Below are 23695 nucleotides of genomic sequence, written 5' to 3' on the forward strand. Positions count from 1 at the left end.
ATGGTTGTCTAGAACTGTGTTCCCAAAATAGCAGCAGTCAGTACACTCACCTGCAGATCTCCCTTGCCTTAACCATACTGTAATCATCAAAGAGCACTGGGAGACACCATTCTGGCAAAATGGGAAAGCAAGGGACTAAGCAGAAATATTTTCTTTTTTTTTTTTAAACATCTTTTTATTAGCACAGTAACAAATGCAGACTTAAGTAGCCCACAACATACAACCAATCCACTGAGTGACTCCTATTCCACACCTTACAGTTAAACAGCTTAAGGTATTTCACTACAGGTTACCATAAATCCTGATTAAACCCTTTATTCTTTTCACAAAGATAGATTGGCTTATAAAATAATACATTAACTACTTCTCCTTTCATATATGAGGCCATATATCCACCTCTCCATATCACAGATCATGAGATGACAGTCTTTAAAAAGGATTTGTTAAATACCAATGTGACCTCCCATAGGGGAAAACAATGCTGACATCTTTTTACAAAACAAAACCCCCAAAACAAAACCAACCCAGAACAAAATAAATCCCCCAAACCCAAAACAAACAAAAAGCAAAAACAGTGTGTAGAGTCTTGAAAGGACTTTTACATAAACGTCAACCTATGTACCTGTACAAAATTAAGCTGTTTTAATCTTTTACATATTGCAAGCAAACTGAAAACCAAAGAAGTCTAAGAAGTTTACATTCTTCTCGGTACTATATGTGAGCTAATATTGCTGAACTAATTACAGTCTTAGAGTATGCTATTCCCAATCCTAGCTGTCTACTGTAGCAAGATACCTTAAGTTACAACAACAAAATCTTAGGAAATAAAAGACTGAATAAAATCTGTTATAGAAATACCCTACTCTTTACCAGCACCCTCCCTCCTCCCACCCCTTCAAATTCATAAGCAGCTCTTTCCATCACAGACGAATAATGTAAGAGTTTGACGAAAATCCAATTTATGTAGCGTATCTTTTGGTCCATTGTCTGGCCATTCTGTCATGCTCTGCTCTGTTAGTCATATACTGAGTGGCAATGCTTCCAACCAGGGGGTCAGCTGAAAAGGAAATACACTGCTTATTTTAGACGAGTTACCAAATAAAAACTTTAAAATAAAGCTGAACTGTGAATTTAATACAAGGTAAAGTTCACTGTAACAATCTAAACATACTGAATTGATGGTCTGTATCCTCCCTGATTTTGTGTATTTATGGTGATGTACTAATCTATAACTCAATAGAGTGAAATGTCAACAAAGTTTTAAGAAGTTTAAGAGACAATAATCAGTCATAATTTGCATTACTGATAACTTTCACCAATTCATGCATTTCAGGTTTATTTTATTCCCTCTAAAAGCATTGCTAAATGTCTTTGTATCAATATAAACCTGCCTTCTAGGAAAGATTAGATCTCAAGAAGAGGTTCCAATAAGTTCAGCATATATAACACAGTGTGAAATCTGGTGTTTCTCTGATTTTCAGATATATAAAAATACAACCTGTAAAATTGACTTTGAAAACCAAGACACATTCCTCTTAACTAGTGTGGATAGTGGGTGGGTTAGAGCAGCCGTGACAATTACTTGTGGTATAGTTGGTCACTGGTTTTAAATGGATGATGGAAAGTAAGAGGCTAATCCCCTGTTTTCAGAACTGTGTTTGTGGCTCTCCCAGTTCCATTACTGAATCACTGTGACCCTACAGACCAGCAAAGAGTGTTCAACCCTTACCCAAACCCAGGGTGGGTTTGGAAGAGGAAGAAGTTTTCATGTGCACGAGGAGGACCGCTGCTTTCCTCTTGGGTCAGCCTGAGGAGCTGTGAACAGCAGGCTGTTTGGGCAGCTTCTCTGGCTGCCCTGGAGAGGGAAACCTGCTGCTCTGGAGGCTGGAGCCATGCTGGCTGAAGCCATCAGGGTGAGATGAGGGCCATGTAATATTTGGATGCCAGGAGGGGTGCAAGGTGGCAGGCAGCCTGCATGGCCATGCAGGGAACTTACCTGGGTTGCAGTCTGTGAGGAGGGAGCAGATGGAGAGAAGAACTTTAGAAATGGTTAATGCTGGACTCCAGTTGTCTTTTAAAATGTCCAGGCAGATGACGCCTTGGCTGTTAATGTTACAGTGGTAGATCCTTGTCCGGAATGTTACCTGCAAGAGAGGGTTATGAGCACCCGTGCCGCAGGGACAGGCGGTACAACGTGAGAGAGCGAAGCAGCGGCCCCGGGCTGACCCACCGCCGAGCTCCCCGGGCCGCCGCCGCCCTCTCGCGGTGGAAACCAAAAAGAGCCTGATTTAAATTAAAAATGAGTAACAGTCTCAGGAGCCAACTTCCACGGCCACCGCAAAACCCAGTATGTGGGGGGGGGTTAATTTTTTTTTAATTACCTTTTGTGTTTTTGCTCGCAGTGGCAAAGGGGCCCAGGGCTTTAACACCTGCATTTTTCTCCTGCTGGGCTCCCAAGGACTTGTAAAATCCCCCAGACAGGCCAGGGCACTTGGAATCACAGCTTTCATCACTTTTAAGAGCTCAGCGATAGGGTAAATTAGTTGGATTTTCCTATTTTCAAATCTGGGAGACGTGACTGAGCGAGACAGCTTGCCACAGAAGTTACCCGAAAGCGAAACAAAAGCACCATGAGCCAGCTTCAGAAGAACACAATGTGACCCGTAGAGAGGCCTTACTCTGACTTACTGCATGAACAGCAACAACAAATTTGGTGGAACTTACATGGATTAGGATTATGTGGATGAATAAAGGCTGGTGGGTTCATGCCCTAAATCCTCAAAATTTGTCAGCTATCCACACCCACACCGGCAAATTTTATGGTTTGTTTAAAGGTCATGGGGGTATTTACAAAACACACTTGGTAAGCCTGCGGGGTAACAAGAACACACTAGTGCTTCACCTCGACATGAGACCAGCCCACACATAAAACTTGCCAGTCAACCTTCATTTTTTCTACTGCCTTTCTGATGCAAAAATTTTGCCTGTGACCCTCGCTCTCACCGGTTTGGGAAGCAGACACAGGGTGAGGTGACACAGCTACAAAACCCTGGTGCCCGCCGTGTCCCTGTGCACTGAATCCATGCAGTGTTATCAAGAATGCTCCCAATGCACAGAGCACACTGGCTATTTCTGGATTTGCAAAAGCGGTTACTTGTCACACAGGAGACACCCACACTGCACACTTTGTTTCTTGTGAGCTTCCTGGATTTTGGATTAAAACAGGAAGCGAAGGAAACCCCGAATCCCTGCACGTTAGCACATTATGGGTGGGAATAGCAAAATGACTGAAAGAGAGCAGAGATGTGTCATCCTCCCACACCTTCTGCAACAAGCTGCCACTCCAAAACCAAGAACCCCTGCTGCTTTCTACCTAGGGAACCTTAGAGGCATAATAGCAGACAAGAAACCAAAGTGACCTTTGTTTCCCAGATCATCTAATCTTCAGAGGAAAAGCACTAATTACTCCCTACAGTCATGTGGAAGTCCACGTGCATCAGCCTGAGCAGAGGGCGGACCTGCCTCTGCGGTACTTGCCCCAACCCACACTGTTCAGGGCAAACCAGAAGTTTGTGGCATTTGCAGTTGCTGGTGACGGCTCTGCCCTGGGTTGCCGAGCAGCCTCAGCCCAGCCCCAGTGCTTGCTCAGTGTTTCTCTACTTGACCTGCATCCTTGGTCTCCTTCCAAGAAGACTCTAAATGTAAACGAAGTAAGAATTTTGACAGATTAAACACTTCCAGAAGGGGAAGCATGGAGTATTTCCAAGTAGATACAATAAGGACCAAATTACCAGAGGTCAACAGTTCTAATCTGTAAAGACAGAAAGTTGTTAATCCTGATGCTCAGCACAAAAGCTGAATACTCTGTAGGCAGTCTCTCAGTCCAGTTGACTGATAACTGAGAGCAAAACATGAATCCTGTTTGCCTTTAAAAGTAAGACTTACTTTTTAATTATTATTCATGAAGGAGGGGAAAGCAAAAATAAAAGAAGGGACTCCCATATATTGGCAGAACATGCTGGTTCTTTAACACACCGTAAGATATAATTCTTAAGGGATATATCCATGGCACCAAAAGCAGTTTTCTCCAGCTAGAGGAGCTCTACCAAAACACTGTGGGAAAAATCTAAATTTGTTTTCACTTAAAGCAGCAAGTCAGAACTGGGATCGTGTTAGAAACATGTAGTCCAGCTGTTTGCCATTTACAATTTTTGCTGATGGTACAAAAGTCAGCCATGCAGGGAACCCAAATGGAGCTGGAAGAGGGTGAGAAATTGGAGGCCCTCTTGAAAACAAACAAAAATATTTAAAGTAAATGTTCATTACACCTTAAAGGGGAAAAAAGTCATATAAACCTAGCAGATTAAGACCAAAATCAAAAGAAACTGAGCTACTTAGAAGGTAGTAAAGAGAACAGCATGTAGAATAGCAGAAAAATATAGTGCAACTGAACAATCCTTTGGAAATGTCCCACCTGAGATTACATTAATGCAGTAACTACAAAGAGTTAAGCACAGCTTTTGAAAAGACATAAAAGAAGCTATTCTCGACCTTACCCTGAAGTGATAGCAGAGGTTAATTTACACAAGTAGCAGAATAGGAGTGGGTAGAAGGAAGTGGTTAGAGGTTATTAATACAAATGATCAAAGCACACACACCAGGTCAACACAAGCTACTGTTTTCACCTCAGTAAATGAAATCTAATCCAACTATAATATAACTCTTGGGAAAATGTCCATTGTAATAGTACAAGTACTGAACTCTTAAATTCTAATTATACTTGTTTATTGGATTCTCCTAAATCCAGGCCCACCCAGCACGTGCCCAATTCAATTGCTATCTCAGACATAGGCAAAACCAGAACACCACACAAAATGAGAAAACATAAAAAGTAGAGAACAGATTAACACTAAAATCTTCAAAGTGGTATATGGAATGCTCAATACATGCAAAAGAACTCCATTATACATATTTAGGACATGAAAGAGAGTATCTGTCCCTGTATCAGATTTCTCCCACTGAAGTTCCTTGTATTATGCAATGTATTTCCAAGTCAAATTTTAAGACCTTTCATTTCTCCACCCTCAAGTTACAGTAGTGCAGTCCCTCTTTATATCCTTCCAGGAATCTGTTAATATCACCTTCAGCACAGTCCTCTGACTCTCCAAAAATGTTTGTACCAACATACTGAATCAAACTCTCAGCTGGAGCTAGACCCAGTCCTCAAAGGCTGCACCTTTATCACACATTCTAGGATGCTCATCAGCCACACAGCAGTTGTCAACAGTGGTTACACCTCAACACCTTCTCTCATGCATATTCCTAAGGGCTTGGAAGCCTGCCAGGATGACCATTTTCATCTTGCTTTATTTAAGAAAGTAGATCCTTTAATGACATTTCATTTTCAGGTTGTGAAATGTGTTTAACTACAGGCACTTCACCACCGGGCAGCCCACAGGAGGAACTGTCCTCAAAGACTCAAGGAGGCAGTAGAGGTTTTATTCCACTGATTTTACAAGGCTTACCAAGGAAGATTCAAGTGAAACTAGTCCTCTTTCTTTAGAGAGTTTAATCTTTTCAGAGCTTTTAGGCTTTTAAAATTACATTCTTTCAGGCTTTTAAAATGACATTCTACTCTATTCTAAAATTACTGCTCTGCTAGTGCTTATCATCGAAGTCATACACTGGGTTTTGTTTCAACCAGCTGTTTCTTTATTTTTTGCCCTAAAAGACATATAAAGGAGGGCTATGGTAATTAGATTAGCCTAGCACTTCAAGATGACCCACAAACAGTATTTACTGGTCACTACAAGGGACAATCTGAAAACAACAAAATAGCAGGACTAAAGCAAGAGCAATAGGATAATTATATTTTCCACATTACCATTTATTAACACTAGTGTAGATGTTAACACAGAAGCAGCGAAGAAAGGCTCTTTGTTTAAACCTGAAGTACTCATGTAGCACAAGTATCTTCTATTAGAGCATCACTATGCTTTCTCCTATATCCCATCTCAATGTGACTGAAGCTATATTTTATTTCCATACATATAGGTGGTTTGTAAACCAACTTGGACTTTGCTAGATGAAAGACTCCATTTAAATGAGACTGCTACAATACAGTGAATGGCCACTAAACTAGTCTTTTAAAGCCTCATTAAGTGGTGCTTGTTTGTTTTTTTAATCCCACCCTTCTTTTCATCTGGGTGAGGGTTTAGATCCAAAGATAAAGAGATTCCTGTCAGAAGCACAGAGCAGAAAGCACGGCTGAGCTTGTATGACATAACTGTATATTTAGTTCTGCATCAGGGAACTCGGCATATAAGGCTGTCTCCATATCGCCAGTAGTTACAATATGGTCCTGTAAGAGATCCTACCTGACCCTCAAGGCAGAATGTGGGCACTCAGAGAGCAAAGGCTGCAGCTCTGCCTGGGGTGTCTGCACTGTCTGCAGTGGCAGATGCTTCCATCCCGATGCAGCTGCTGAAGGCAGAGGCTGCAGTGCACACCTCAGGCTCAAGGCAGTGCTGAGACCTTTCTCCTGGGGCAGGACAGGCAGCAGATCTGCCTGCAAAAGGTGTGCCCAGGTGGAGGACCTCCTGCAGCAGGTGGTTGAGCTGTAGGAGGTAGTGAGAAGGCTGTGTGGCATCAGGGCTGCTGAGCAGGAGTTGGACAGCTGGTTCCAGGCTCAGTCTGCAGTGGACCCACAGTGAGCAGCCAAGCAGCCAGAAGCATTCCCATCAGCACACAGGGAAGGGAGGGGGGCCAATAATGCAGAAGAATGAAGCTTGCCACAGCAAGGACCTGCAGAAGGAAGAGACTTCCCCTCAAAGCCTGACGTGCCTCTGCAGAATTGCTTTGCTGCTCTGAGATTGGAGAGGAAAGACCCATGACATCAGGAAAGACATGGAACTGGGTAAGGGAGCCCCATCCACTCCCTGCGTAACAACCAGCGCAACTAAGAGAAGGCATCAGGTGCCAGTAGTAGGAGTCTTTGAAGAGGTGCAGAGGCACCCGTGTGCAGACCTGATGTACTCTCTAGAGAGATGTGCTGCTCACCAGAGGCTCATAACAGGGATGTCACAGACAGGCTTCCAGGCCCTGTACAGTCCACTGGCCATCGCCCACTGCTGCTGTTTCACCTGGGCACCAGTGATACAGCCAGGAGCAGCCTTGGCAGTGTCAAGAAGGATTACAGAGCCCTGGGAGCAACAGGAAAGAACTGGTTAGTTTTTTTATCAGTCCTCCTGGTCAAAGGGAAAGGGTTCAAAAGGGCCAGTTGCATCTGGCGAATCAACAAATGGTTACAGGAGTGATGCTCCAGCTGGGTGTTTGGCTACTCAGACCATGGGACTTGCTTTGAGAAACCTTGTCTGCTGGGCACTGATGGGGTCCACCTGCCAGAGAAGGCAAAGAGACCTGAACAAGTAGCTCCTGGACAAGCTCAAACACATAAAACTCAAGAAGTTTAAGAAGGCCATGTGCAAAGTCCTGTAACTGTCTTGGGGCAATCTCAAGCACTCGTGAGACCCCATCTAGAGTACTGCATCTAGCTCTGGGGTCCCCAACATGAGAAGCATGTGAACCTGTTGGAGTGAATCCAGAGGAGGGCCATGAAGACAATCAAGAGCGCTGAAGCACCTCTCCTATGAAGACAGGCTGAGAGGGTTTTTTCAGCCTAGAGAAGGCTACATGGAGACCTTAGAGCAGCCTTCCAGTACCTAAAGAGGGCCTAAAAGAGAGCTGGAGAGGGACTTTTTATAAGGGCAGAGAAAGGGAGTGACAGTTTTAAAATTAAAAAGGTACATTTAGATTTGATACTGGGAGGAATATCTTTACTGTGAGGGTGGTGAGGCACTGGAACAGGTTGCCCAGAGAAGCTGTGGATGCTCCATCCCTGTAAGTGTTCAAGGCCATGTTGGATGGAGCTTTGAGCAACCTGGTTTAGTGGAAGACATCCCTTCCCATGGCAAGGAGGCTGGAATTAGATGATCTTTAAGGTCCCTTCCAACCCAAACCATTTCATGATTCTGCAATGAGTCTGGATAAGCCTAGGGTGATAAATGCTTCTGACCTGTGGCACAGAAAGCAAAGGTGTAACAAAGCACACATGGGAATGAAAAAGCTTCTTCTTTAAATGTGTACTGGGCTCATGACATAATAAACTGCATATAGTTAGTTGGACAATAAATTATTCAATGCAAACTAATAAAAAAAAAAAAAGAGAAACTATTCTAAACTGAATTAAGTTCTAACCCAGGAGAACCATCCATGATGCCAGAGAATCTCCAAAAAGGGATAGACAGATGTCAGTAGGAAAGCACTAGACATGGCCCAAGGTGAACCATGCTGCTTGTGAATCAGAGTCCTATCTTAGGGGTGGAATTTAAGGTCCTGTTGATACTATCAGAAACCCTCAAGTTATGCTAGGAAAAACAGTCAGAAAGTTTCTTTAATTTGGCAAGCTTGTATTGATTTGTCTTGCATGACCAATTAGCACTGTCTCTGCTGAGATGGACTGATGGCCTGAACTATGACAAATCCTTTCTACTGCAGACTAGACCAAAGTCTGAAGATGGGGCAGTTGTCGGCATTTATCTCATGAATCAAACAACTTTTAAGCAGAAAGTTAAACATGTACATAAATGCTTTCAGATACAAGGCAAACACTGAGTGTATACACAACCACCTCTTCTGGTAACCTAACACTCTTCCCATGGCCAAGTATTGGAACCACAAGATAACATTCACTTCCACTGGTATTTGCCTTATAACACTGGAACACAAACACACGGGAAGGTAAGAGCTTCACAAATATAATACACCTACAGAAAGTTTGTTACTGTACAAATAGGTGAACAAGTGTCCAACTAAACGGACTAATTAAATATAACCTTAGTGGCCAAAACACACGTAACTTATGCTTACAGTACCCAAGTGGTTTGAGAAACAAGTATTTGTAGCCTTTCTCCTCTCCTCAAATTTATTTACTTCTCAATTTCCCAGTCCTGTCCCAATGCTTGCACTAATTGCTTTGGACCTCTTATGAATAGAAGTAGAGAAAAAAGAAAACAAGGTCCAAAATAACGATCAAGAGGACTTGAAAAGCTGTTAACATTAGCTAATAGAAACCTGTGTAATGTTTGAAATGGGCTTAAGTTTGTTCTTAAAAAGAATGGCTTCCAAATGGACTGCATTCCATTAACACTGCATTTTACTCAACGGTCAGTTGAGCATTCATGACTTAAGGCATCAGCTACAGGTCTCTTACCTTTGGAGGCTTGAAAGGATATTCTGGTGTAAATGTGATGTCAAGGAAGAAAACACCTCCCTCATAGACTGAACCTGGAGGTCCTAGAATAGTTGATCTCCATTCATAGATGTTGTCACCTTTGGGGCCAGCACTAAGAGATAAAAAACAAAATTGTTTAGGAATATGATTACAGCTCAAATAAATATGACTTCTTACATTCCTCAAGTATGATATGGAAAAAAGTTTTCAGTGTTACTCTTCATACACAACCTGAAGTAGAGACAGGGATTAAAAGTAGATTGAATACTTCCAAAATCTCAAAGATCTTACCTGGACTTATCAGTGTTCCCCACTGCTTAGCAAAGCAAAGAAACTAGGGATGGGGCATAGTTTCCAGTCTCTCTCTCCTGGCCTTTATAAGAGTAGCATTGCCCAGAACTACTCCCAAACATACTACACTATCAACACAACAGAAGAATTAAGTTTCAAGGAACAATTTCCCACTGTATTTCAGAAATGGCTCTTCCTTCTCAGTCTTGATAAAACTGTACCACGTTAAAGACCATACTAAATAAATTAAGGACTTATGTTAATTTCCTTTATCTTGTGTGTTCTTTAAAATTAAAATATATTCCTGCATTATTGCTAAACCAAGGCTCACAGTATAATTGAAGAAGAATACATAATGATGCTCTTAAATTTCTGAATTTTCTACACTTTTATCATTTTGCTACACTGATTTCTAAAATGAGGCTACGTGAACCTAACCCCATTGATATTATTTGCATTGTGGAACAGCTTTTGTAAGGGAATTAAAACAGCACTTTCTCAAATCAGCTTTGTCTAACTCTAGATTCTCCCTAACCTGCCAGCAGCTCACTACGAGTGGTACAAACTAAAGGTGTTGCAGAACTCAAACGTCTGCTTGTGGAAAATTAGTTTTACTGAGATCCTCAGACACCTGTATTCTGCAGTGTGCCATATGTCACATAAGTGCAGCTCAACCAATAAAGCCATTAATGGTTTAGGACTCCATTGCTGCCTCTTTCATTCTGTGCTGCTATGGTAGTATTTTATCTTTAAGACGCAAGAACTGAAAGCTCCCTTTGCATACAGGGAGGTGCTGACACAGCCTTTTCCATCATGGGTGTACCATGGCTTTGGAAACCTCTTCTCCCCTTGTTCTGAAGGGAATGGATCTTAACATTCCTAATATAATGAAAACCAGCCTTGGTCTTCTTTCCCCATTCTTTTAATAAAGCTACTATAAGACAGAAGGATAAAACCAGGCTCTCTTTATAATATAACAATCATGGAGCAGTATTACTTGGGAGGGAAGGCAATCCAGTAAATTCAATATATACATGACAATATGCATTTGATTAAGGTGCAGGGAACCGGAGTAATCGCTAAGTGTTAGTAACAATGTTACAAATAGAAATACGATTGTGAAAACATAAATTGTCAAAGCAACTTCAGTAATCAGAGACATGATTTTTTTCCCCTGCTCTTCACAGTACTGGTGAACATGTTCTTGACAGCAGGGGAATCGGGAGGGAGAAAGGGAATTAATTCTGTTATCATACTTAAAATTTTATTTTCAGATTAGACTAATAATAAAATTTCACAATATGCTGGTGCTAGGTAATTCAACAATAGTGAAGCTATAACTAAAAGCATGCTTCCAGGGGCAGGAAAGCATGTAAGAAAGCAGTAAAGGGAGACAGATTCTCTGTAAAGTGATGCACCAGCCACGAGGGAAAGATTTTTCTCCCCAGAACATGAAACCTTGTGCAGCTCAAGATCAGTACTAAATTAAAGTAAAAGCCATTCTATCCTGAACACTTCTGGCATCCCACTCCACCTTAATGACTTGTCCCTGTCCTATGCAGGTCTATATATTTGGACACTCAGTACTCTCCAGCTACCACTTGTGCATTAGACTGGAAGAGTGTTGTATTTCGTCAGGAAGCTCTGCCTCTGGAAAGACACCAACTTAACTGTGCAAACTTACTGAAAAGGACTCTCTGGGGCACACTCAGCCACCACTCCAAGGAATCACCTCTTTATATATACATTAACAACCTACTGACATGCTGTCATTACTGCAAGTTGCACCAGAGATCATCCTCCCCTCCCTCCCCTAAAGATGGAGCTACCGAGCGGGAACAGGTACTTGAGCTTTGTTAGCACCGATTTACTGTTGGAATTTTCATCATGAGAACTGGCAACTGGGAGCACTTCAGAACTCAAGAAATGTGATGTGTGATTAGCACTGATTACAGCCCTCTGAACCAACGAGAAATATTTCAACATTCTGCATTTTATTTCCAGCTTCAGCCCAAAGGACTGTCAATAAAAAAATCCCACAGACTTAAAAAATAATATATTATCATTTGTAATAGTCTTAGAAATCTCTTGTATCCTATTAGATTTCCAATTAGAGCTATCACTGCACAGAAGTAATATACTGCTAGACCTCCATATTAAGAGTGCAACATCTTTGTTGCACATCAGTAGGCTTTAACAGTGATGTACTAAGCTTACCTTTTAAGCTTTTCATAATTCAATTAACAGAGTGAAACAGCTGTACATGTCCAATTTTTACACATTAACATTGATTTCTTATAAAGGAAAGACTGAAAGAGGAAGAGGCAAGCCAGTTTCAGAGTAGAATATTGCCCAGATTTAATTTAGGATTAGGTAATATCAAACAGCTCATGAAGACCTACTGCTTAATACAAAAGTGACGATGCCAGACCACAGCGTAAGAGCAGTGGCATTAACTTTTGGTGGAGATATCAGAGGTTAAAGATTACACCCTTTGTTTAAAATCCTTGCAATTATCTGCTTCAAAATGAAATTTACTGATGCATAGACACAGGGCTCAGAGGCACAGCTGCCACCTTGCCTGATGCATGTCACCACTGCTCAAATTAAGTGTTTAGATCTACTAATACAACACTTTGAAGCTGTGCAACATATGACCGCTGGGAAGACAATCTTAACCAATTAAATAGAAATTGTTTACACTGCAAGACAAGCGTAGAGAGCAACAACTTTCTGTATTAACTCAGCAGCCCACAACCTCTTCACTTCCAGAGAAAGAAATGAGTAAAACAGCTGTAATGCAGAGTAAAAGATGACATCCAAAAGAAGACTGAAAAGATCCCAACCCATTATTATCCTACCAGGCAGCACGTGTTACACAGTAGTGCACCTGACATCTCTCTTCCTCGGAAAAACAGCGATATACTCAGTGAAGATGTGCTGCACCCACTGTAGCAACTGTTCCTGATCATTCCCAATGATGCTGGCTTATGCTCTGGACAGATGTTATGACAGAAACGCTCCTTGGGAAACTGCACAGTGCCAAGGTATTGTTCAAGGACTACCTAACTTTCCAAGTCCAGAAGCAGGAAAATGCAAGGCATTACCTCCTGGTAAATGCAAGGCACAGAGAAAGTCTCAGCACAGGTGAGACCAGGCTCAAAGTTCTGCAGCGGTCAAGTCCCAACCAGCCTTGTGTTGCTTTGGAAAAACCTGATCTTGCTCTGCCTTCTTGTGCTGGCAGGTGCCATATTCTTTCTCAACTTAAAAACCAAACAGGTAAATTATAAATGCCTGCAGCAGAGGCTGGGGAACAGAATGATGCCTCAATAAATGAGCTGCAGATGCCTTGTGGTATTCAGCAACGGTAAACACAGGGCTGTGCCTCAGAGATTTGGTGTTCGTGGAGGGAACACACACACAGACACACACCCCTTCATGAATTGAAAAGGCTGAAATGACAGATAATCTGCAAGAACACCCAGCCTGGGGCTTTATCGTATTAAGCCATCCAGGTACAACCTCCACCACAGGCCTGCATTATGTGATACCACCCTGATACTCTGCACACGCAAGCTCAGCTTCCTCCTCCACCCTGGCACCCCTGGGCAAATCACTTGAAGTACACCTATGCCATGGAGGGAAGGCAGGACTTTTTGGTGCTCACCACATATAGCTGATGTACAAAAATCCCTGGGAACACACTGAACAGTACTTTCCAGGAGAACGACTCAGAAAGAGTCCATTGTTTATGACAACATGCTAGTTTATTTGGAAACTACCTGGTCCTTTCTAGTGGTTGACCAAATGATAATGTAAGTGCTCCCTTTAGTGAAATTTCAGGCTGGCAAATACTTTAGTTCCTCTTCTTTGAGATACAGAAAACACACAATAGCAGATCACTGCAGTGATAAATAAATCAAAACCGTACAGACACTAGGTTAATACCCTGATATATCAAAGCAGCATATATTCCTTTTAAAAGCTGACTAATTTAGCAGAGCAGTTAAAAAGTGCCAGAGACTGCTATCCATCAGGGTGATAAGAAGTGCAATTTCATGTTATGCTTAAGGAAATAACAGCTAATGAAAACCTACAATATGTTTCAGTTAAAACCACAAGTAACAAAACCACGAACTCATACTCCAACTACTTCATATCCCTAGCTGGTATTTTTGAGGCTATTTCGACCTGAACATGAAGAGCCTGATGCAAGTAGCTAAGCTGTTTTGAAGTTGCACACTTGGGGAAAATAAATATAAATTCTAAAAACACTGCAGACATGACCTTTTCCAAGGGACATAGCTCAAATCAGAAAGCAAACAACATACTAAGGCACATGGGAATTCCAAGGTGGCAGAGAATCTAATGATCTCCAAAATAAAGCTGTACCATTACAAACCATGACAGCAACATCAATATTTTTTTTCCTGTTGCTTTATTTTGTAGTAAGAAACAGTGAATGGCTGAACACGGAAGTGCATCTTGGTTATGGACTCATCACCTACTAGCTTTGGGAAATATTTAGTTGAATGTTAGGTCTCTTTCTTGCCCTTTATTTCCTTCCCCCTTTCCTTTTTTTTTTTCCTCCAAAGATGCAAGCCCAAAATGCATTAGAAATTTTGACTGCCAGCAAGGCAGCATATCATTCTCACATGAAGTTCTGGTGCACCTTGATTTTCCTTCCTAGTCCACCCCGTTCCTGACCCCAGGCTAAATATGTTTTTTTTTTTTGCTGGTAGCTCACTAGGTGGGTCCACACTAAACTTGCTCACTTACATTATTAGGCTGAATCTGGTGCAGAGATTGCAAAAGCACCCCAGAAGATCACCCAAGTGATCAAGATCACCAGTTCAAAAAGAAGCATGACAATTTAGCCATTGAAAAACACACACTTACAAAATCCCCCATTCAAAGAAATTTTGCTCTACAGATCTTTAATCAAGCTGAGTTAAAAATGGGAATGTCACAGAACAGAGTGAAAACCAACCAAACAAAAAAGCAGCCTTTGACCCAAACGTCACTTCAAAACCTTCATATTAATGCATAGTTCTAATTTTAGAAATCAATTGTCACCTTCTGCATATGCTTTAGCTACCAAAATGTATTATTTTTATTACTATAGCACCAAGACACTCCATTCACAGCCAGGACCTGACTATGCCAAGCCTGCTAGAATACAATCCAAAGGCTCCTGTACGAAACTTACACAGGTTTTCCAATTATAAAATAAGCATTAAAACATTACACAATTATTAGGAAGAAATTCAAACAGACAAAACCAGTGGTAGTTAAAAGGATACCTGGGGCCATGCATTTAATTGCCATTTTTTTGCAAAGTATTTTAAAAGTGGGATGCCTTCCATTTTTAGTCAAAGAATGGAAGTTAAAGGAAAAGAAAGGGAAAAAAAAAAATCACAACATAAGAAAATCCCTCCTGTACAATGATGGGAAGTTAGAGGCAATATACTGGATTACCATGTGCCTACATGAATCAGAGTGGCAATTTTTGCCCCCTGTCATTATGTGCAACCAAACTGCTCCTCTGTATTAATGTTAGCTAAAAATGATGGATTGGCATAGGTGAGATTCCTATGGGCTCAATGACAGATAGAAGGAAAAGACAGCAAGAGAAAAAGTTGCAGCTGGGTTTAGTTAAAACATAAGAAGAGAGCAAAGGAGGGAAAGAAAAGTAAGTGAGCAAAGATGGAACGTTACACTGCTACAGCAATCCAAACAAAATTGTAAAAACAGAACTTAGTTTTCCTTCCGTTGCACCTTCCGGGGCATGGTTTTCAAGTACAAAGCAGCAAATATTATTATTTTTCTCGTAACTCACTGACAGTATTGTACTTTCTGTCTTCAATTTAAAATGGCAGTCACAATATTATTGCACACGTGTAAGTGCCTCGCAAACCCCACATTTCTAACAGAGAATTGTGTTAGAAATAATACCATTCTTCTGTTCATTTTCAGGCACAAAATTTCTGTTTTAGCATCTGGGAAGGCTTTTCCCTTAAGTATCAGCCTAATGTAAAATTGGAGAGCTTTGAAAAATTGCACAAAACTTAAACTGGAGGATAAGTGGTGCAGTGAATTACTTTCTCACTAGGTTAAAAAAGGAAATAAATAACTAAATAGCTCTGATAATGGAGCTGATAAGGTGTTACGCAGGGATTTACGGGACTTCAAGGAAAACTGATCAGAAGGATTTATTTGTGGGAAGAAAAAAAAGGACTATGTTTTCCAATTTACATTAAAAATACTTGGCAATAAGATTGCACAACAACAAAGAGTCTTATCACAGCCAAGATCTCACTCCTTTTCTATTACAACAGAAACAGAAATGCCCAGGAGTATTTGCAGATTTAGGACCTTCACCTGAAATATTTCATCTCTGCAAAATATTACTACTAAAGTACTCGGTGAAAAGGCCAACCCTCCCGAACAATTTCACTGCAGAGTTTGATTTTTAAACCAGGCTTCAAAGATTTAAAATAAAATCTCAGTTTTGACCTCAGGGAGCTCAGGAGGAGACTTATGATATTCTCAGAAGTGTGCTGCAGCTCTATTTAGTTTAACAATAATCACTCCAATTTAAGAGCAAGTCCTCATAAAAAGATTCAAGAAAAATTAATCCGTTTAGCATTGGTTCCAAAATTGATAATAAATCCAGCCTGCTCAGCTCTCAAGGGTTTCCACTTTCCCCTGCAGTGGGGCTTCTTCTTAGCCTTCTCTACTGCAAAGTACTGGAAGTTGGTTCCCCTACATGCAGGAACATTTTCAGTGTCTAACTTGACTGCAGAGAGGCTGCTTCTGCAAATCTGAGACTTTAGTATGTACAGTATGCAAACACAGAAAATGCCACACTAAGTAGTCAATGAAATTATTTTCATCATATGCAAATCTTTTCCTTTTTGCCTCCTAGTTTTAGGTTGACACCATGACCAAAAACTAAATATTAAATTCAAATGTCTCATATGTGACCTTGCATTTCCCATTAAATAATACCCTGTACAAGAAACAATAACACAAATTGGGAAAGAGTAACAGAGAATCTGACTCACCTAACAATTAGCAATGTCTTACTTAAAGTGACAAGAAGATGTGGTGTTAGAATCTGTGCTCTGCCAACTTAACCTTGTGTTATTTTTACATCAGTTTCCTTCCTGCCATTTGTCAACCAGACTATTAACTGCCAACATGGGAACAGAAATTCCTACACATCAGACCTCACTTCCAAATTTAGTATTTACGACACAGATGTGTAATTTACAAATGGTAAGCAAAACCAGGCAGTTTCACAAATGTGTTATTTCTCCGACTACACTATTTGTTTGGGGCCTTTTCGCATTCCAACAGGTATATGGAATGAAACTGGTATAAAAATATAACTAGTAAATCTATTTGTTTCTGCAATTTTAATGCTTTCATAAAGCAAACTCTTTAACTGGTTGCCTAGCATCTATTTGACAGACCTGTAATTAAAAACAAACAAAAGACAATCAATACTATTAATAAATATGAAAGTTCTTGTGTCACTAATCTCAAATGTGGTGTACTCCTCAAAAGAAAACAAAACTTCTACTTCCTGCTGGCACGTACTGGGATATAGTAGGTTCTTTACACATGGCACAGAAACTACCCCCTCTGACAACTAAACAGTTCAGTAATGTCTCCTTTCTGCCCATAAGCAGCCCTAAATGTGCTACAATGAATGATCACAGGGCTCCTCCCTAAACAGCATGATTTATCCATTAGGGAAAACAGAAATCCATCACAATTAACCTGCCATTCCAAAGTCAAGCTGGGACCTGTATCTGTGTTTCTGCCTTTCATGCCCACCTCCTGTTCTGTCCCTATCAATATAGGAATACGAAACGTGATATCAATAAACAGATAAAAAAACCAGCCAACACATCATAAATATTCAGGCACCCTGTAGTACATAAAGTGTACAACTGCTAAGTTTGAACCCACATGATCTAGAGGCTTCTCTCTCTTCACAAGTCACTTGTCCTGCTCAAGGAAAAAAAATAGAGGATCCCAGGTACTTCATAAGTCCAGGCATCCAGCATTGAGCTATCATAGTGGACTGTTTATTTTTGACTTGATCATCACTTTGCCATATTGATTCCATTATAACGAGTAATTCTACAGATCAAGAAATGCATACCCTAAATGAGTTAGAACATAAGAGCAACAGCAGCTACAAACCAGCTTGGAAAAAACAGCCCCAGAAAGTTAAAGATGATGTGTAACACTTGGCAAGATGCCCCTGCTATGCTGAAAATTGAAAGCAGACAAGACTCTCGAACTTCCTCAAACAAATAAGGACAAGGTTCTTGTGGCTTCATCCAACTGACTCCTTGAGCTAGCTTTCTTACTTCCAAGGGGAGGAAAAGGGCTACTTTAAAGTGAACAGACACTGGCATTACTAGGGTTAAGGATGCACTACTGTCTCTCTTGCACTGAACTGCAGGAATCCTGTTTAAAGTCTGTACTCAAAACAGATGATGAAGTATTTTAAGATTACTAGTTTACATGCAACTTTAAGCTGGAAAAAATCTGCTCATGTACTACACGCTCCTAAACTGTCCCACCACCTACCTACCAATAAACCAACTAACCCCAAAAACATGCTACAAATTAATCCAAATCCATCAGCCAATCAACATCAAGAGAGTCTCCTTCCCATTAGATCACTGACAGATAGAGTCAACATCACTTAATAATCAGGCCATCCCAGTATCTTGGTTTCACATAATTACATTTCTTCTCATCAGCATACCAATGCTGATACCATTAACACTATGTTGCTAATCAATACAGCATGTTTTGAAGGACATATCTTAATCATACATGAAACCTAGAAAGAAAAAGAAAAAACCTAATCTAAATGTCTTCCCCTTCTCCTTTACCTCCATTAGACTTCCTTTCCTACATTTAAACTAAATAAATTAAGATCCCTGCAATGGGATTAATTTATTTCACTGCAGGTGCTAACAGCAAAATTACACAAACCAGCCAATACAAAACCGAAATTGGGTTACTGCTTTCAAAACAACAACAAAATATTTTCAGTTATGCCGCAATACCTAGAGCATCTCTTTCCTGATTTTCCACAATTCTAAACTATCAAAATTATCTGGCAGAAAAGTAATTTGAAAACACTGCCTTTGAGTTTTGAAACTGTGGCATGTACAGACTAGAAATTTTATCAGAAATCTAAGATGAGAGTTTACTTTCTTTAAGTAAAAGAAGATTACCTAGACTGTAATATAGCACAGCTGCCAGCCAACTACACAGCAGTCACTAAAAATTGTTTATATACCACTGTGAGTTGTTCTCATTAATAACAGTTGCAGACACAAGCTTGTCACAATAGCTAATCAGCATTTACTGCAGCAGTTACAAATATTCTGAAGCTGACATGAGGGCAAAAGCTTAAAAACCTCCAAAACTTTCAAGAGACTTAAAAGAGAATTTTCTTTTTTTTTTTCCCCCAGCAGATTTACATGTGTAAGGATAGCCCACACAGACATTTGTGGTGCCTTTCTAAAGTTTTGATTATTTTTTTGTTTTCAAAGTATTAGGAACATTAAATTTAATCCACATTAGGAGCCACAAGAGGACTATGCAGTGCTCCTATGTAATGTATATAGTTTTGGGGTCCTGCATGCCTTAACTTAAAGGGGAGACATAGTCCTTCACAAACTAAGTTTTTTTTTTCTTTTCTTCAGAACCCTAATTGGCAACTGAAGTTAAGTAACTTCCCCCAAAGGAAAAAACTCCCACATCATTGACTTTCAAACTTCCCAATATCTTCACTTTATGACATTTTTATTTGGAAGTCTCTCCCAAATGTAATGAAACATTAACAATGAAGTGCAAGGCTATAATAGTTCTAACTTAGGGCATTACATCACTGACACCTTTTATGAAAAGTACATCACATTCACACACCAAAGAAATCCAAAACTGGTGTCTTCTCCTCCCTGCTTTCCACCAACGAGAGATGACTTAGCAACAACTAAATAAGCTGGAAAGGCAACACCCCCGAGTGGCAGTTAAATTCTGCTGACAGAGGACCACAGTAGGCAGGTAACAGGGAGCTGCCAGGGAGCACAAGAAGTTTAGGCATCCTCCTCAACATCACTCCTGGTCTCACACAGCTTGGAAACCTGCTCCTTCAGCTGATCACCAGTATTCTTAGTTTAAACTAAATTCAAACTTTTTGCTGTCATGGAAAAAAAAAAAAACCATGTAATTTTTTTAAAAAAACCCTTTAATTACCCAAAACCACTGATGTTAAATAATATTTCATGTATATTCCTGTGATCCAGAGGCTTTTCTAGCCATTAAAAAAGAAAGACGTATTTCCCTCACAAACTTCTTGGGCAATCCAAGAAGTTCACGAAGAAGGGTCTTAGGGGAATTTAGTAAAAATTTACATCTTTTTATTGGATGCTGTTAACATATTAATTGGTAATAGTGCTAGCATGAGATTTTCTACTATATTTCATAAACAGAGGCAGAAGGAGGAGACCACATTTCACAGACACATGCAAGCGTTTTAGAGACATACAGCAGTGTACATTTTCTAACCTGTTAACCTCAGCATTGTTACAAGTTACACCTTAAAGCAAGATCAGGAGAGAGTATGTTTTGAGAGCTGAGCACTGCTTACGTTATGCTGTAACCATTTCCATACAGACAGCAGCAGAAATAAATAGGTGTGCCTACAGAACTGTAAAACTGACACAGACATAGATGAACAGTTTGCACCTTATTTTACACTATTAATTTTTGAAGACAAAAAGAACACGTCACGTCCAATTAGGCACAAGTAGGAAAACAGTGTAATAGCACACAGTAGTATGGCAAAACACCTGGAAGAACTGATAGCCTTAATACCCATACTTGATGCAATTTTACATTGATAACAACATAAGAAGAGAAATAAATCTACCATTAGCTAAAAATCACAGGGATTTGGGGTATGAAGGTAGGGAAAAGCTCTGTAAGAACAAAGAAAAACTATTTGTTTCCAGTCACTGCAGCTTCATTCACTTTGATTTTCTTCACTAAAAGGCTTTTCAAATATTCCTTTTAGTGAAATAAAGATGTTCAAACAGCAATATGTTTACAATGTAAGTATATTTACATTATGTTAGAAAATTTCTTAGCCAATCCAGACAATTCCACCTGAACTTTCAAGATAAAATAATACAGATATTTCTTCATTTAAGTTTTTATGTCAAGATCACAGTTCAGAAAGGACAGGAAATAAGACTCTTACAGGACACAGAAACAGACTTCTTAATGAATCAGTAACAACAAACAATTTCCAAGGGCAGCTAACTCCCATCACTAAAACTGACCTTTTTCTTTTTTTTATTTTACAATGAGTTTTTAATCCAATATAATTACAAGTTATGATGAGACAACTCCTTTTTTTTCCAGTTAAGGCAAACTAACTGAAAATAATTCTCTTCTGCTGAGGTTGTTCTGTCACAGAAGAGTAGAACAGATCATTAACAGAGTAGCAAACTAACCACTGCTAAAATTAATTTTTTTAATTCACTCTCTATAAATACATGTAAAACTTCATGTCATACATGCAACTTTCAAGCCATGAGTTAATGCTACTACAAACTTGAAATCTGATTGGGCAAAGTCAATCTTAATCTTAAGTACTGGAGTAAGACACCAAAGTATGTGTCCTCATTTTCAGCTCAAGACTCAATTGTCTGAGAGAGATATTATTTTGAAAAAAATATAACAGAAAATACTTTTATAAATTACTCTTAAAGGTGCTTTGGTCGCACACATATATACTGATACATATGAACGTGTTTCATACTGCACAAACCTTTTTATAACATGCCTTACAAGGATTTTTTTTTCTAAACACAGTTTTCTCCCATATAAAGCAATGTTAAAATTAAGTTCAGTTCACACATTAGTATAACAGAGGTAGCATTACTGCAAAGACTTTGAGCACAGGTGAAATGAAAAATCTGTTACTCTACTGGCTTATCAAAAGAAATACAGGAAACACCAGGCTGGATCTGAAGTCCACCTATTCTAACACTCCATCTCTCACTGGCTTCCAGTGTCAAATAGGACAGAGACGGGTATCAGAAGGCTTCTGCCAGGTCTTCTCTTTTCCCCTACCATAGCAACACCCTCAGTGGTAAATGCTTGAGCCTTAAAACCAGGCATCTATGTTTTCCTTCTGAAATCAGTATTATGAATAAGCTGCAGTAATTCTGCCTGGTTTTGCCTTCCACAGAAGGCAAAACTCAGACTTTTTGAGGCTTGCTTAATTCCTGGCTTCAGTAATTAATACAGCACGGAATCCCTGTGTCTAATTTCATTCTGTAAAAATTAAATTTCTCTATCTTTTAATCTCATTCCACATGCCTTTGTTCTTGTATTAGAAGTCAGAGGAAAATAAACTTCCCATCTATTTTCTCTAGAGAATGAAAAATAGGAAAATAAATAAACATTTTTTTAAAGGAAACAATCCCTGTATCTTCACATGAGAAGTCCTCCAGTTCCTTTTTTAATAATTTCCATCTCTCCCCTTCAAAATCCACCTACTTCTTCAATATTCTTTCTGAGATAAAATGGACAGCATTCCACAGGAGCTGATAGACAAACCATTACTTTGTATGTATTTGTATTAAGCCTTTTTCTCATTCACACACCAGAAGAACCTACTGCCCTTCCTTTTTTCAAAACTGGAAGATTTATCATCATAGGTGATTATGTCCCTAATGAACACTAGACAAGTAAAGAGTAAGTTCCTTTCCCTACTTCAAAGTTTGCCACAGATTACTCATTGTTAAGATCTATCCTGTTGGCAAATGCATCTGTCAAGTCTCTTTCTAGAAGCCAGTACTTCTGTATCAGTCTGGGCGAGTTGAAGTCAATGACAAAACTTCCATCAAATTCAGCAGAACTAATTCATATGCAAGGCAGGATAGAGAAATCTCTTCTGGGAACCTGGCAAACCCACCCCTCCAGCAGCAACTGCAAAAGCCAGACCGCTGTAAAGCTCTTGGCTTGGGAATTTACTTCATCACACTTAGCCCAGTCACTAATTATGGCATTCCTCATTGTCACAGTCAGCAAAGAACATTTTTGAAAGCATCCTTGTTGCACCTACGTCCTGTAAAAAGACAAAATATTGTATTCTTTATGGAAGAATAAACTCTAAGAGTTTGTTATCAATCAGTGTTGCTGCTGAGTATCTTAGAAACAAGCAACAAGCTTTGCTTCTGTCATTAATCCGACTGTAATTTTTACATAATTACAGAAGAGTAGAATCTTACAAAGAAGGCACAGAGCTCTGCAGAGAACTAAACTCCCCTACAGGAGGCATTTTAAGGTTCTTTCCTTTAAAGCCCCACGATTTATTCAAGTTACCTTTTCTACACTCCCAATAAGAGAATTTGGAGACCATTAATATTTGGCTAATGCCCAGGGATTTCTAAATATTGTTTCTATTACACTTTTGCTCAACCACTTTTTTCTTTTCTTTCTGAATCTACAGATGTGGGTTTCTTGTGGTTTTTTTTTTTTATTTATTTATTTTTTTAATTTTTTTTTGTTTGGTCTTTTTTGGGGGGGGGTTTCTTTGTTTGTTTGGTCAGGGTGTGTTTTGTTTTTTTAAAAAATAAAAAAGCTTTAGCACATCAAGAAGATACTTCTCCTCCCTGGCTTCAGTGTGTAGGAACTGTGTAGTTTAAAAGTCCTGCTGAGATTTGCAGGCATAAATGTCAACTATAATAACCTTTTAACTTATTTATTACTTCACTCCTGATATTTTTCCACTCTGTGGAATTAATCCCATAACTTGAAGTGTCACTTATTAAAAAGGCAAGACATGGTAAAGAGCCTGCTACCATCATCACTTCCTGTACAGAAATATAGTGATTTCACTCATTACAGCATACTCAAGTTTCATCAAGGCTGTGGCTCTGCTCTGTGTAGGTATTAATCATTTACAGGTCTTCGGATTCTATTGCTCACTTTGTAGGTCATTTCCGTGCGCTTTCCCCTGCAACCTGATCAGATGTGATGCATAATGGCCATTCCTGG

At 39.7% G+C, this 23695-nt stretch overlaps 1 protein-coding gene across 6 annotated transcripts in view; it reads right to left on the reverse strand.

The window, feature by feature from the left end:
* Positions 1-153: 153 nt before the first annotated feature.
* LOC103757567 (ubiquitin-conjugating enzyme E2 E1) overlaps positions 154-23695 on the reverse strand; it is a 45680-nt gene continuing 22138 nt past the window's right edge. For all 6 annotated transcript variants that reach the window (XM_018075458.1, XM_018075457.2, XM_018075456.2 and 3 more), the window contains 3 exons: positions 9272-9404; positions 1997-2144; positions 154-1057 (listed from right to left, as the gene is read on the reverse strand). In XM_018075458.1, the coding sequence (XP_017930947.1) occupies positions 960-1057; positions 1997-2144; positions 9272-9404 (379 nt within the window). In that variant the 3' untranslated portion in view covers positions 154-959. The remainder of the gene's footprint in view (positions 1058-1996; positions 2145-9271; positions 9405-23695) is intronic.

Source organism: Manacus vitellinus, unplaced genomic scaffold, assembly GCF_001715985.3.
Source record: "Manacus vitellinus isolate BGI_N305 unplaced genomic scaffold, ASM171598v3 scaffold_3_pilon, whole genome shotgun sequence".
NCBI lineage: Eukaryota > Metazoa > Chordata > Aves > Passeriformes > Pipridae > Manacus > Manacus vitellinus.